Source organism: Ammospiza nelsoni, chromosome 2 (genome assembly GCF_027579445.1).
Source record: "Ammospiza nelsoni isolate bAmmNel1 chromosome 2, bAmmNel1.pri, whole genome shotgun sequence".
Lineage (NCBI taxonomy): Eukaryota > Metazoa > Chordata > Aves > Passeriformes > Passerellidae > Ammospiza > Ammospiza nelsoni.
The window spans coordinates 15,964,108-15,977,999 of NC_080634.1; the positions used below are offsets into that span (position 1 = coordinate 15,964,108).

The following is a 13,892-nucleotide window of genomic DNA, read 5'->3' on the forward strand; positions in this document are numbered from 1 at the left end:
ATGGAGTTTCTGCAGCCTGGAACCAGACAGATGCCATTCCCTGAGGATCCCATACATTCTGAGTGGGAGGTTTGCTGAACCAAGCAAATTTCCTAACCTCTGGCAGCTCACAAGCCCTTGGGGTGCTGCTAGCCTGTCCCCCCACATCCTGGCCTGGCCTCCCGGGGCCAAGAGAACTGGGCTGGAGTCAAGGTTGCTTCCTGTTGATGTCCCTTTGTCGGGCGGGACAAATCGGGACAGCAGCCACACTCCTCAAGGATTTCCGTCCCCAGAACATCGTGGCCTTCTTGGAACAGCAGGCTCAGCCACCAGCCTAATGATCTGTCACTAGTTTGTCACTAATTAGCTCACTATTCTCAGAAAGAAGTGGTGAGGGCTGGGGGTCTCACTGTCACTTGTGTCTAAGCCAGTCAGAGAGAGGGAAAGGGACCCCCCTCAGCCCGGTGTCACTTGTCCCTAACTCATGTCAGGGAGGGACATATGGACCCTCCTGCAACAGCTGCAGGAAAGCTGCTCCATGGTTTGGGGAATCCCTGCTATGCAGGTGCCTGCACCCCAAAGGACAGAGACATCCTGGCACCAAGCTTGGGGTGGTGGCAGTGCTGGGAGAGAGGTGGCATGATGGGCATTCCTGGGACATGGCATGGCTGGGAAAACTTCCCTGGCACACAGTCCCCTTCCCATCCACGCTGGCTGGGTTTCCAGGACTTTCCTAGATGTTTTCTGATGGATTAGCCTTGCAGGGCTCTCCGTGCCTGGCTCTGCTTGGGACCATCATGGCAAAGCTCAGGGGATGCAGCCAGAGAGGGCTCAGGGGACATGTAAGTCCCTTGGGGGGATAGGAATCAGTGGGGTGGGAAGGGGGATGCAGCATTCCCACATCCATCCGTGCAGCCCCTCCTGGCATGGCTGGTGCTAATGGGATCTGCACAGTGATTAGGGACCTCATTTATCAGACTCTGATGGGATCTGGGAAAATTGAATTCCTGGCCATCTGCAGCTGGAGAGGAATTCGATTTGGGCAGTGCTCCGGAGCAGGGTGTGGGGGGCTGGGGGCTGCCAGAGCTGCCCCCCCAGGGGATTCCACTCTGTCTGTACAGGGACTGCTCTTATTTTCCATGCCTGGGAGGGTCTGATGGCGGGATGCAGCTCTTAATTGCCATGAAGGAGTCTAGGAATTGGGGTGGTCTCACTGCTCGGATGGGGAAATTGAGGCACGGCAAGGAGAAGAGCAAAGCCCATTACATGGCAGAAAGGGTCACAGTGCTGGTGTTTAATGGGTCAGCACCCAGCCAGGGGTCTGGCCTCCAGCTCCCCCTTATGTGTGGGGAGTTCCAAAGCTGGGGCCAGGGCATCCAAAGGTGCCAGACACCCTCCATCTGCTGGAGCCAGCCAGGAGCAGTGATCTCTCCTGCCCCAAGAGGAGGGAGACTCGGGAGCTAGCTCTGCTCCCTGCCATTTTCCACCCCATGGCTCTCTCAGGCAGGTCCCCACCATCCTCTCCCCCACTTCCATGTGGAGTGCTCAGGGTAAGTATGCAACAGGATTCAGCTGCAAAGGTCCCAGGCCAGTCCCCAAATCCATGGACTCAGCTCCCAGAGGACCACCCTCCAGAGCCAAGCTTGCAGGGGATCCCAGCCCACCACCTCCCTGCCAAATGTCACAGCTCGACTCCAAAAAGCCAAGGTCACCCACGGGGCTTATCCCATTCAGGGGGAAGATGCCATCATGTCATCCTGCAACAGGAGCATCCTGTCCCAGCTCTCACTGCCCAGGATGCAGCAGAACTAATCCCCTCCAACTCCTTCTGCTTGGGGTGCAGCAGGAACATCCCCATCCCAGCTCCCCTGCCTGGGGTCCAGCAGGGCACTCCCACTCCAGACCTCCCTTCCCAGGTGATGTCACGAGGCATGAGAGCACTGGAACCCATATAGCAAACCCCACTGCCCCTCAAAAACCAGCAGCAGAGCACTGCAGTGCTAGCACAGGCTGACTCCACGCTGCAAGCCTCAATCACTCCTTGATCCCTGATCTGTGGGGATCCCAGACCTAGCTGGGAAACACCGTGCTGCCCCCAGCCATGCCAGTTTGGGGATCCAGCTCTGCCCCTGACCCTGCTGAGCGTGGGAGGAAGCCAGCCCTGCTGCATGTCATGGAAAGAAGCCGCCACGGCCCTTTCCTCCCCTTTATTGCCCTGCTGATGTGTTTGTGTCTGCCAGAGGAAACGCAAGGACAAACGCCCGCGTACGCATGTCCCCTCACTGGCCTCAGCAGGCCCTGGGCCCACTGAACGTGGCAGGCCCCATGCGGGGGGAAACTGAGGCAGGAGGAGCCCCATGTGCTGGCTGAACCCCCCAAGTCCCTGGCAGGTCAGTAAAGGTGCCTGACTGTCCCCCACAGCCCCTCCTGCTTCTCCAGGCTGTGAACATGTATCAATTACCGTTTGATTCATGATCCAGTCTGCCAGTAATTGCATTGCAGCTCGTGGCAGGGAGGGAGAGCAGGAACAGACATTCTCAGCCTCACCCCACTGCAGGGTGTTGGAGGGGAATAATGCCCCAAGCCCTATATACCCCCTATATGCGCCCCCAGGCTCAGTCAGGGATGGGAGTTCCAGATGCAGTCAGCACCTAGGACACCAATGGGGACAGGGGTGCTGTGGTATTTTGTGGGGGATGAGCTGTGTGGGATGTGCTGGAGAAGGGGCAGGATCCATCCCCACTCACTCGTCATACACCCTGGGTCACACCCCATTGCCATACACTGGGGCTGGGGCTGCATCTCTGCCCCACCGTGTGACCCACTGCTCCTCGTCCTCCTCCTTGCCACGCCAGCACTGGGTTAAAACCAGCCTGCCCAACCCCCCATATGGGTGCATTTTGTCCCCCCCAGGCTGGCAGTTGTGGCTCCCTGACCCCCCCATCCCCAGATCCCCTTGGGGGGCTGTGCCCGGCGTTCAGAGCCTGCCCAGCTGCCAGCACCCTCCTGGGTCCGGCCCGGGTGGGTTCTGGAGAGCTGGGACCCACAGGGATCACGGGGACCCCCGTGTCCCTGCGCTGGGCGGTAAGCAGGGTCACACCCCACCGCCGTGCTCAGCGACACTTCAGATGTCCCCAAGCCGCCACCTTCCCATCCGGAGGAGTAGGGGGGCTCATTTCCCCCCGCCCGGGGCACACTGGCCCTGCTCAGCTTCTTTCTCTCCGTCAGCAGCTTTCGGCAATTTCCTTCCCTTCGCTTCCCAGCTTCAATTTCCAGGTCCTCGCTCCTGTCTCGGACCTGCAGCCCCCTGGAGCCCCCCAAGCAGCTGTACCCCCGGGGGGACCGAGGCCACGGCTCTCACACCCAAAACCATCAGCACACAGGGCAGGGATCCATCCAGGCGAACAGAGAGGAAGAAACCCTCTCAAGTCACCCCCTCCCCAAATGTGGGTGTGCTCGAAGGCGCAGGAGCAGAGGGACCAAGTGTTTTCCCACTGATGCAGCCTCCATCTCTCCAAAATGTGCAGCTGGTGTAAGGAGGGTGGAGGGCTCAGGGCTGGGTGCTGCTGGGGGTGCTGAAGGGGCTCTGTCCTTCCCAGCACACCCACCCCGAGGTCTGGCAGTAGGATGGAATTCGCAGCCGAGCTCTTGAGGCTCTCATGGCCAGAGGGGCGAGGGGACACAGGGAAGGGGGAACTCCAACCCCCCAGGAAACCGAAACCCCCAGGCACTCCCAAGCACACCGCACCCCAAAGCCCCAGGGCAGGATGGACCCCCAGCCCGAGGGCACAGCTCCCCCGGGACTCCCAGGGTATCCCTTTCCCCAGGGTCGCTCACAGTGTCCTGGAGAGTCCCCATGGCGCGGCCCGGCTCCTGGCGCGGCTGCCGGAGGGCGTGAGGGTCCCCCCGGGACCGAGCCGCCCCCCTCCCTGCCAGTCCAGCCCATTTCCTCCCGGGATCCCGCCGGGATCCGCACCCCCCAGCCCGCTGCCTCCTCCCTGCGTGTCCTCGAACCTCGGACGCGGTCGGGGCGGGGGGGAAGGGACGACGGCACAAACGGCACCGTCACCCCCGTCTCGGGAGCCCCATGTGTGCCTCAGTTTCCCTGTCAAGCTCTCCCCGTGGGGTTCAGAGCCCCCCACCGAAAAGGGAGAGACAAGCGGGTGCAGAAAGCCCTCTCCGCCCTTGGGAAGGGATGGGGGGTCCGAGCACGGCGAATCGGGAGCCCCGACTCCCAACCCCGCCCCACAGCATGAACAGGGGGATCCCCCCACCTCCGGGACCCAGTGGGAAGGGAGGCCGCGGGAATGGGGTCCCGGGTGGAAGAGGAGGTGAATCGTGTGTCGTGGTTTGGGAGGGGAGGAGGGCTGAGGGTCCCGGCTGGGAGGAGAGGTGGGGTCCCTTGGGGTGGGGGTCCCCAGTAACCGGGCAGGTGAATCGGGTGTCCCAGGTGTCGGGGGACGTGGGTGGGGGTCCCGGGTAGGAACAGAGGGGAGTCTGAGTGCCCGGGTGGGATGGGGCGGGGGAATGGGGGGGTGGGTTGAGGGTCCCAGGTGGAACGGGTGATAGTTGGGATTGGGGTCCCGAATGGGAGGGGATGCGGCTGGGGATGGAAATCCCGGTTGAGAAGAGGAGGGTCCCGAGAGGGAGGGAGGTGCGGGGGAGCCCTCGGGGTGCAGGTCCCGACGTCCCTACCTGTAGCGCCTCGGGGCCGGGAGCGGCGTCCCCCGCCCGCAGGAACCCGCGGCTGAAAAAGCGAAGGAGCGCGATGAGGAGCCGCGGCACCATCCCGGCACCATCCCGGCAGCATCCCGGTCCCGCGCACCCCCGCACCGCCCGCGGGCTGCGGGCACGCCCCCGCCGCGACACGCCCCGTCACGACACGGCCGATCGCGACACGCCCCGCACCTGCTCTGCGGGGCTCCGCGGGGCGCTGGGAAGCGAGGATGGGTGGGGGCTGTGGGGCGGCCGGGGGATCGGACATCACTCTCCAACCGGGGGTGGGGGTCCCCGGGGTCGAGAGGGTGGTCCCGATGTGGGAATCGGGATGTCACTCCCCGGTATTGGGAGGGGGTCAGGAGTGGGAGTCCCAGTGTGGGGTGGTGAAGGGGGAAACGGGAATGGGGCGGGTGCGCCCATGTGGGGAGAGGATCAAGGCATGGCTCCCCACTCTGGAGCTTGCGGGGCAGGTGCTGACGGTGCCGTCACGGCTCTGGTATCCAGGAGGGCAACAACGCCCCTCCGTGTTAAACCCTCCCCTCCTGGGGGTCGGGCCAGGAGTTTCCCCTTGCCCCTTCTCCCTTCTGGGGCATGTTTCACCTCCCAATCAAGAGACCCCTGTCACCTTAAAGGCTGCGCCCCACGTTTGGGTTGGGGCAGTCTTCCCCTCATCCTCCCTGATGGAGGGGCCGAATCTCATCCCATCCCTCGCCCTGGGGTAACCCTGATGCAGGGCTCAGTAGAGAAAGCTCCCCTGCCCCCCCCCATCCTATAGGATACTGCAGGGGGTCCTACCCAGTGTTCCTCTCTTGGATAAGGAGGGACCCTCATCTTGGGGACCCCTTATAGGGTCTGTTCACCCTCACCCTCCTATATTAACCCCCCATTGCTTTCAGTGAGGAGTGACACCTCCTCCCGTCCCCCCGGCACTTACAAGGATTTCGGGATGCCGCCCCTACCCCAATGGCCCCAGGGAATCTGCACGGAGGGTGGACATGCTCAAGCCGTGTCACACGAGGGCCACATGCCACACGGTGAGAGGAATATCGCATGGTGAGAGGGATATCGGCAGCGTGACAATCTCCAGCCCTCCCCCTCCTCCTTCTCTGGGCAGAAGAGAAAGTTCTAGTCTGGGGGAGGATGGCCTGCTCTTCCTCCGGATCCCGGGACTCCCGTGTCCCCAGGCACTCCCGTGTCCCTGCATCCCTGTATCCTTGCCCCTCCATGTTCCTGTGTCCCCGCAGTCCTGTGTCCCACACTCCCGTGTCCCTGCACCCTGTACCCTTGCCCCTCTGTGTTCCTGTGTCCCTGCAGTCCCGTGTCCCCCTCCCTGCCCAGGCACCCCTGTGTTCCTGCACCTCTGTGTCGCTGTCCCCAGGGTGCCCTTCAGGGACAGGACGCTACGAGGCTCCCCTGGGGATTTGCAAAGGACTCCTCCCATGGTTTCTGAACCCTCACTAGGACAGGTGGTGATAAGGAAATGCCACCCCGAGGCAGGAGCCAAGCAGGGTAGAGTTTAAGGACACTGCATGCTGCACTGCACCCTCCATCTGGCTCCCTGCTCCTCGAGCCCCGGGTTGCCGGGCCGGGGAGCCCGAGGGAGGCTCAGGGTAGCCCGGGGAGGCTCAGGGTGGGCCGGGGAGCCCGGGGGAGGCTCAGGGTGGGCCGGGGAGCCCGGGGGAGGCTCAGGGTGGGCCGGGGAGCCGAGCCTGGGAGAGGCTCAGGGTGGTCCGGGGGAGGCTCAGGGTGCGCCATGGAGCCCGGGGGACGCTCAGGAGGGCCCGGGGAGCCCGGGGGAGGCTCAGGGCGGGCCGTGGAGCCGCGGGGCCATCTAGCGGCCAGAGCCACCAGGAGCTCCCGGCCCATCCCGGACACTGCCGCAGGAGCCCCGGCCGCCGGCCGGTCCTGCCCTGCGGGTGACACAGGGCCATGGGCGTCTCTCGCCGGGGGTGGCACAGGATCATGGATACCCCTCAGGGCAGCGTCTCACAGCGCCCATCTTTCTGATTAGGACACCACCAGAGCCGCCAGATCCCCGAGATCAGGCTGTGGAATGCCCCGCTCTGGGGTCACCCTGCTGCAGGTGTGACCGAGTGTCACCTCAGCCCGGACGGGTCCTGCTGGCACGGATGTGGATCCGGTGATCCATGAATAAAGCAGATGAATATAGATCTGAATATAGATCCATGAATATAGCAGGTTCCCTGTGGGGCCAGCAGTGGGAACACCCAAGGAGCTGGGCGCTGGCAGGATCCATGTCCTGCTACCTGGCACAATCCTGTCACTAGAGACACCCACAGCAGCTCACAGCCAGCACAGCTGCCCAGGGAACACAGAGACATTGCTGGGTACAAGGACACAGTATGGAGCTGTCCCTTGGGCTCGCCCAGAGGTGCCTGGGGACAGGGGATGGGACAGAGGAGCTGCAAGGACACAGGGGTGCAGGGACACAGGAGCTGCAGGGACACAGGGGTGCAGGGACACAGGGGGTGGGACATAGGGGTGCAGGGACACAGGAGCTGCAGGGACACAGGGGGTGGGACACAGGGTGCAGGGACACAGGAGCTGCAGGGACATAGTGCGGAGGGGCTGGGGGACAAGTGTTAGGACACGGCACAAAGGCCTGGGGACAGAGAGGGAGACACAGGTACAGGGACACAGGGAAATGGGACACAGGGACATGACAGTGTAGGGACACAGGGGCACCTGGGAACAGGGGAATGGGACACGGGTGCAGGGATGCAAGGGTGCAGGGACTTGTGCTGCAGCACCACTGTTGCATTCATACATCACTGCTCATCTCCCAGTCAGTCCTGGGGTAATTATGAGCTGATCCCTGGCTTTTCTGTGTGCCCCAGGAATCGCGTTCTTGGATGGGAACATCACAGCAGTCAGATGGAGAAACACACAGCCTCAGAACCCAGCCCTGGAGCTGCTGGGGAGTAACTGTAGGTGCTCAGGAGAGGCAGCAGTGTGGGCTTCCCACATTTCCATCCATCCTGTAGTTTTCTTTTGTTCCTGGCCTGAAGTGGATCAATAAAGTGCTGTGCCTCCTGTCTCTTCCTGGGAACTGGGGAGCAGCCACGCCGCATCCCATCTGGAGGGTGTCTGATGGCATCAGTGGGAATAAAGTTCATGCAGGCAAGTAAATATTGACCTTTATTCCATGCTAATGGAATATTCCACACCAAAGACACTCACATAAACGCCACTCCAGCTTTTCCTGGGAGGTGCTGGCAGCAAATGGTACCAAACTCCCAAACTTGAAGATTTTGGAGGGTTAAGGCACCAAGATGAGCCTTCACACCCTGTGTAACCCTGAAATCCCATTTCTCCCCATCTGTGCAGCACCTGTGGGCACACTGGATATCCTGGGAGCACTGGGATGGGAGAGCAGGGCAGGAGGAGCATGGCTGTTCCCAGCTGGGCCAGGAGTGCTGTGAGGCCTGTAGGATCAGCAGTGCTCCATTAAATTGTGGCACCAGTGCAGACCCAGGGCTGGATGCTGGATCTGGGGAGGCACAGCACTGTGCTGCCTTCTGGAGCATCCCTGTCCTCTGGGAAAGCAGGGGACATAGTGGCCAGTGCAGGTGGCACATGGGGCTGGGGTCCTGCCCAAGAACAGAGATGACAGAGACTGAGCTGAGCCTGGGGACACACCATGAACAGAGCTGCTGGATCCGTGAATGAATTGGGGTGTTATTGTCTGGAACTGCTGGCACAAGGTACACTGGCAGCTCTAAACCCCACCAGAAATCAATCCATCTGCTCTTCCTCTCTGCACTAATCCCCACAATGGCACCCAATCAATATCCCATTTACTGCTCTGTGGTTTCCCCATGGATAAATCCCACTCAGTGCCCAGGATGCAGCTGCAGTGCCCGAGTGGGGCAGAGAATATGGCAGGGCAGGGAATGCTGTGGGACAGGGGATGCTGTGGGACAGGAGATGCTGAGGGACAGGGAATGCTGAGGGACAGGGAATATGGCAGGGCAGGGAATGCTGAGGGACAGGGAATGCTGTGGGACAGGGGATGCTGTGGGACAGGGAAAGCTGTGGGACAGGGAATATGGCAGGGCAGGGGATGCTGTGGGACAGGGAATGCTGCAGGACAGGGAATGCTGTGGGACAGGGAATATGGCAGGGCAGGGAATGCTGTGGGACAGGGGATGCTGCAGGACAGGGAATGCTGTGGGACAGGGGATGCTGTGGGACAGGGAATGCTGTGGGACAGGGAATATGGCAGGGCAGGGAATGCTGTGGGACAGGGGATGCTGTGGGACAGGGGATGCTGTGGGACAGGGAATGCTGTAGGACAGGGAATGCTGCAGGACAGGGAATGCTGTGGGACAGGGGATGCTGTGGGACACGGAATGCTGCGGGACAGGGGATGCTGTGGGACAGGGGATGCTGTAGGACAGGGAATGCTGCAGGACAGGGAATGCTGTGGGACAGGGAAAGCTGTGGCATCCCTCACCGAAGCAATGCCAGGCACAGGCTGGGGGTGCTAGAAGGTTCCATGGCATCGGGTGGGTTCACTGCATGGAGCTGCTGGGAGCAGCAGGAGAGTTGGGAATGTGTGGACACAAGAAGAGCTGAATGATCTCAGGCTGGGCAGGGATGGGGTGTCCTGGCAGCAGCCCCCCAGTGGGGACAGCCCCCAGAAGTGCCAGCTGCAGAGACCTGGCTGCATCAGCTCTGGGGCTTGGGCTGTCCTTGGATTCAAAGCGGGATAACAAAAGGATGAGGAAGGGATGAGGAAGCCCTGCACCCTTAACATCTTTATAAATTAATTGGACACAGGACTGAAAGTTCAGACAAAGCAAGTTCACATAAAAACCTGGGAGGGGCTGCTGGCAAATTGGAGAGTTGGACAATTGCCGTGTGTGTGAAGTTCAATAAGGATTCTGCATCTGGGATGGGGCAACCCCGGTGTACACACAGACTGGGAAATGATTTGCTGGAAAGCAGTGTCGTGGAAAGGGACCTTTCCATGACAACAGTTGAACAGGAGTCACATGAGTCACACCCATGTCCTGGGGGCACCAGGCACAGCATCACCAGCTGAGCAAGGGAGGGAATTGTCCTGCTCTGCTCTGCTCTGCACTGGGGCAGCCTCACCTCGAGTGCTAAGGGCAGTTTTGGGCATCACAAAATAAAAAAGCCATTAAATCTACTAGAGAGAGTCTAAAGAAACACCGTGAGGGTGGTGAAGGGCCTTGAGGTGAAGCTGTATGAGGAACAGGTGAGGTTACTTGGGCTGTTCAGCCTGGACAGGAGGAGACTGAGAGGACACCTCACTGCAGGTACAAATTCCTTGTGAGGGGAACAGGAGGGGCAGGCACTGACCTCTGCTGCCTGGTGACCAGTGACAGTCCGAGGGAATGGTCTGAAGTTGTGTCATGGGAGGGATAGGTTGGATATTAGGAAAAGATTCTTCACCCAGAGGGTGACTGGACACTGGAATAGGCTACCCAGAGCAGGACCAAGCCTGACAGGATCTGGACAGTATTTTGGGCATGTGATGTGACTCTTCGGGAGGACCAGGAGCTGGACTGGATGCTCCTTGTGGGCTCCTTCCAACTGAGCGGATTCTGTGGAGGGGTGACAAAGGGATAAGGAAGGGCCAGGCTGATAAGTGATACCACTGATGAGTGAGTGCTGGAGTCCTTGGAGGGTCTCTGTGGAGACATTTCAGAGTGGGGCCGGGGGGCCACCAGCAGCCCACAGACGTGACAGGGGTAATGAGGGGGACAGATGGGATGGCAGAGCCCTGCTGGCCCCACTGTGCTGGTCAGGTCCCTGTGGGGCTGAGACAGCTCTTGGCTCTGCTTCCACGCCTCTGTCCCCATTCTTTGGCTGCTTTCCCAGCCAGCTCACACAGTCCTCATGGACAAGCTCTGGGCATGGTGGCCACCAGCATCTTCAGCCTGGCTGGTGGGACTTCCTCTCCTGAGTTTCACACACCTGTCCCATGAGATTGTCCTGTGTGGGCAGGGACAGAGCACACCCCCACTGTGCCCTCAGAGGGGTGAGGGAGAGGGAGTATCCATAGGGACAGCCTATGGATAGGGACTGGCATGTGCCATGGTGAGAGCAGGCACCCAGAGGGACAGCGTGTATCCAAAGGGACAGCGTGTATCCAAAGGGACAGCATGTATCCATCAGGACACTGTGTATCCATGGGGACAGCATGCATCCACAGGGACAAGTGTGTCCATGGAAACAGCCTGAATCCCGGAGGACAGCACGTGTCCGTGGGTGACAGCCTGGACCCAGCAGCACAGCGTGTGTCCAGAGGGACAACCTGCTTCCAGGGTGACAGCATGCACTCATGGGACCAGCACATGTCCAGGGGCACAGGTGACATCCTGGGGGACACCCTGTGTGTGGAAGGACACGGCACACCTGGGGACGGCACGTGTATGAGGGAGAGCAGGTGCCTGAGAGGACAGCACGTTTGCAGAGGGACAGCATGTTTGACAAGGGACAGCACATGTCCATAAGGACAGGGCTTGCCTGGAGGAACAGGATGTCACTGGAGGGTCACATGGATTTTGGGGAAATTATGTGCCAGAATGAGAGTGTACAGCAGGAGAAGGGACAGCAGGAGAAGGGACAGTGTGTACTGGGGGCACAGCAGCTCCAGGACATGCAGTGCCATGCCACTATTCCAGGTGGCCCAGCAGCAATAAGGAAGGTCCCAGCCCAGCCCAAGCATATGGGGGACAGGAATTTACTGCCAGGTTAAATAAAAGATGAGGAGATGACATCCACTTGCACTGGCTGTGTCACTCTGAGCCGACCCCACTCCAGCTGCAGGACACAAGGATTTGGCCACCTGCTCTCACTGGTCCCTGCCACTCCCCTTGGCCCCTTATTTAGGGATGGGGTTGATGCCAGGTGACAGTGGAGTGTGGTGGTGCTACCATGAGCATCCAGGGATCTGTTCAGAGACAGAGAAGAAGGCCTGGTTCCCACCAGCCTGGAGACCCCAAAGAAATGTGGCACACAGGGAATAGGGTCCCTGTCCCTGTGCTGGTACCTGATCCCACAGGGTGACAGTGTCACTTCAGAAAGGGATGTTCCAAGCCCTGACTCCAGGGATGCTCTAAGCCCTGTTCCAATGGATGCTCCAAGCCCAAATCCCAGGTGTGCTCCGAGCCCTGATCCCAGATGTGCTCCATGCCTCCATCTTAAGAATGTTCTGACCCTCTTCCTAGGGGTGCTCCAAGCTCTGGGCTCCCCAGGATGGTCTGAGTGGTGATCCTGGGACACTCTGAGCCCTGAGCCCCTCTTCCAGATTCCTCTTCCAGCTTCCTACTGGCACCCTCAGGATTTTGCTCCCCACTCAGCACAGCTTTCCATGGGCAGCCCTTGGCACCTGGATGCTTGTTGGCATTGTCTCACCTGGCACCTGCCTGCTCCAATGCTCCCTCATCATCTCTTCTGCTAGCAAAGCAATCACTCCCCAATTTAACCTGGATTAAAGCAGCATTGCTCACTTGCTCCCTCGCTAGTTCTTTTCCAATTAATTTGTTCCTCGCTTTTATTTCCTAATTAATTCTTCAGGCTCTTTGGCAAGGAAACAGCAGTGGTGCCCAGGGTCTCAGGAAGGGATCAGGATTAATTATCCCAGTGGGAATGAGCAGAGGGGAAGAGAAGCAGGGGCTTAGCCCAGGATGGGGACATGGATCTGGGGTGAGCAGTGTTCCCTGGACCACCCATAAGCATCCCATACAAAGGAGAACCATGGGATGAGGGACTCACAGCTTACATAATTTCCATCTTCCCTTGGGAATGTCACAGGGACAAAATCCTCACAGAAACCACTATGATGCCTCTGGGGGGGGCACCCTAGGGGCAGGTTGCAGTGGGAGCTCAAGTCCTGCAAGGGTTAATGCACAGTACAGCACAGGGTGTTGGAGCTAAAAATACTGTGCCTTTCTTGGGGTTTGCTCCAATGACTCATTCCTTTCTGTAATTTATTGCTTGTTACATAATCACTTTCATTTTCAGCTGGAGAAAAATGGAATATGTTTTTTTCCCCTTTTCTTCTGTTTTTTCAAATGAAAAGGGCATTTTAGCACATAAGCACCAGCCATTTTCCCAGCTCTTCCTGGCATCTTCCTGGCAAAGGGCTGGCATGCTGCCTCCAGCTCCAGCCTTCATCCAAAGGCTCCCAAGAGCGTGGGGAGCTCTGGGGTCTGCTAAAGAGGGAAAGGGGAGTGAGAGCTCTCTGGGTACTGGGAGGGCAAAACACCCTGGGGCGGCTCTGGGATGGATGGAGGGGCTGGATCCACCCTTTGTGCCCATTGCCCAGCCAGGGTGAGCACCCCTGGCACTGCTGCAAGGGCACTGCTGGGCTCCAGCTGTGTCCCAGCAAACCCAGGGCTGCATCCCAGCAAGCCCAACGTGGTACTCCAGCAATTTGGGCACCACGGCCCAGCAAACCCAGTGCCGTGTCTGAGCAATCCTGGGGCTGCATCCCAGCAAGTCCAGCTCTGTGTCCCAGCAAATCACTGGGTTTGCTGCATCCCAGAAATCCCAGTGCTCTGTTCCACTGAGCCCAACAGAGCGTTCCAGCAAGCCCAGAGCCATCTCCCAGCGATCCAAGTGTCTGCCAGCACAGCTGTCTGCACCAAAGCAGGGCAGGACACTCCAGAGGGGAAGGGGGGCTCTGGCTCAGGCCCTGGCTGGGACTGGGATGATTTTCTGGCACGGAGGTGAGAGCCCCACTCTCTGCCAGACCCCCTGCCACCTCCACAGGGGGGCCAGGAAGCCTTGTGTTTGGAGCTGCAGCCTTGGAATTAACTGTGCCAAATGTTTTATTTGCGTAGAAACACAATTATGTTAATTAAAGCATATCTGTAATTACAGCACTTAGTGGCCTATAAGTGCACAAGTGACTCTGGTGACTTTAGAGAAGCTGGAAGGCTGGAGGGTGGCTTGGCCCCAGCTCCAGAGAGCTCTGTGGAGGGGAAAGCAGCAGTGTCCCCATGGGGTGACAGTGGTGACTCCAGTGCCTGGCCACTCTGCCAGGGACGGTGCAGTGAGATGGGCGGCTCAGTACCCACAGTCACACCCTGACCAAGCCACGGTCCTGCTGCTCTGGGAGTGAAGATAAAAAGAAGAATATGCCTCCAGCATCTCAGGGAAGAAAATGGGTTCCTGAGGTAGCCAACAGTGCTGGG

The 13,892-nt window shown here is 59.6% G+C and overlaps 1 protein-coding gene across 1 annotated transcript in view; it reads right to left on the reverse strand.

Moving 5' to 3' along the window:
* Positions 1-13,892, reverse strand: part of PDE2A (phosphodiesterase 2A) — a 42,003-nt gene that overhangs the window by 18,338 nt on the left and 9,773 nt on the right. Inside the window, exon 2 of the mRNA XM_059493526.1 lies at positions 4,675-4,726. Within this exon, the coding sequence (XP_059349509.1) occupies positions 4,675-4,726 (52 nt within the window). The remainder of the gene's footprint in view (positions 1-4,674; positions 4,727-13,892) is intronic.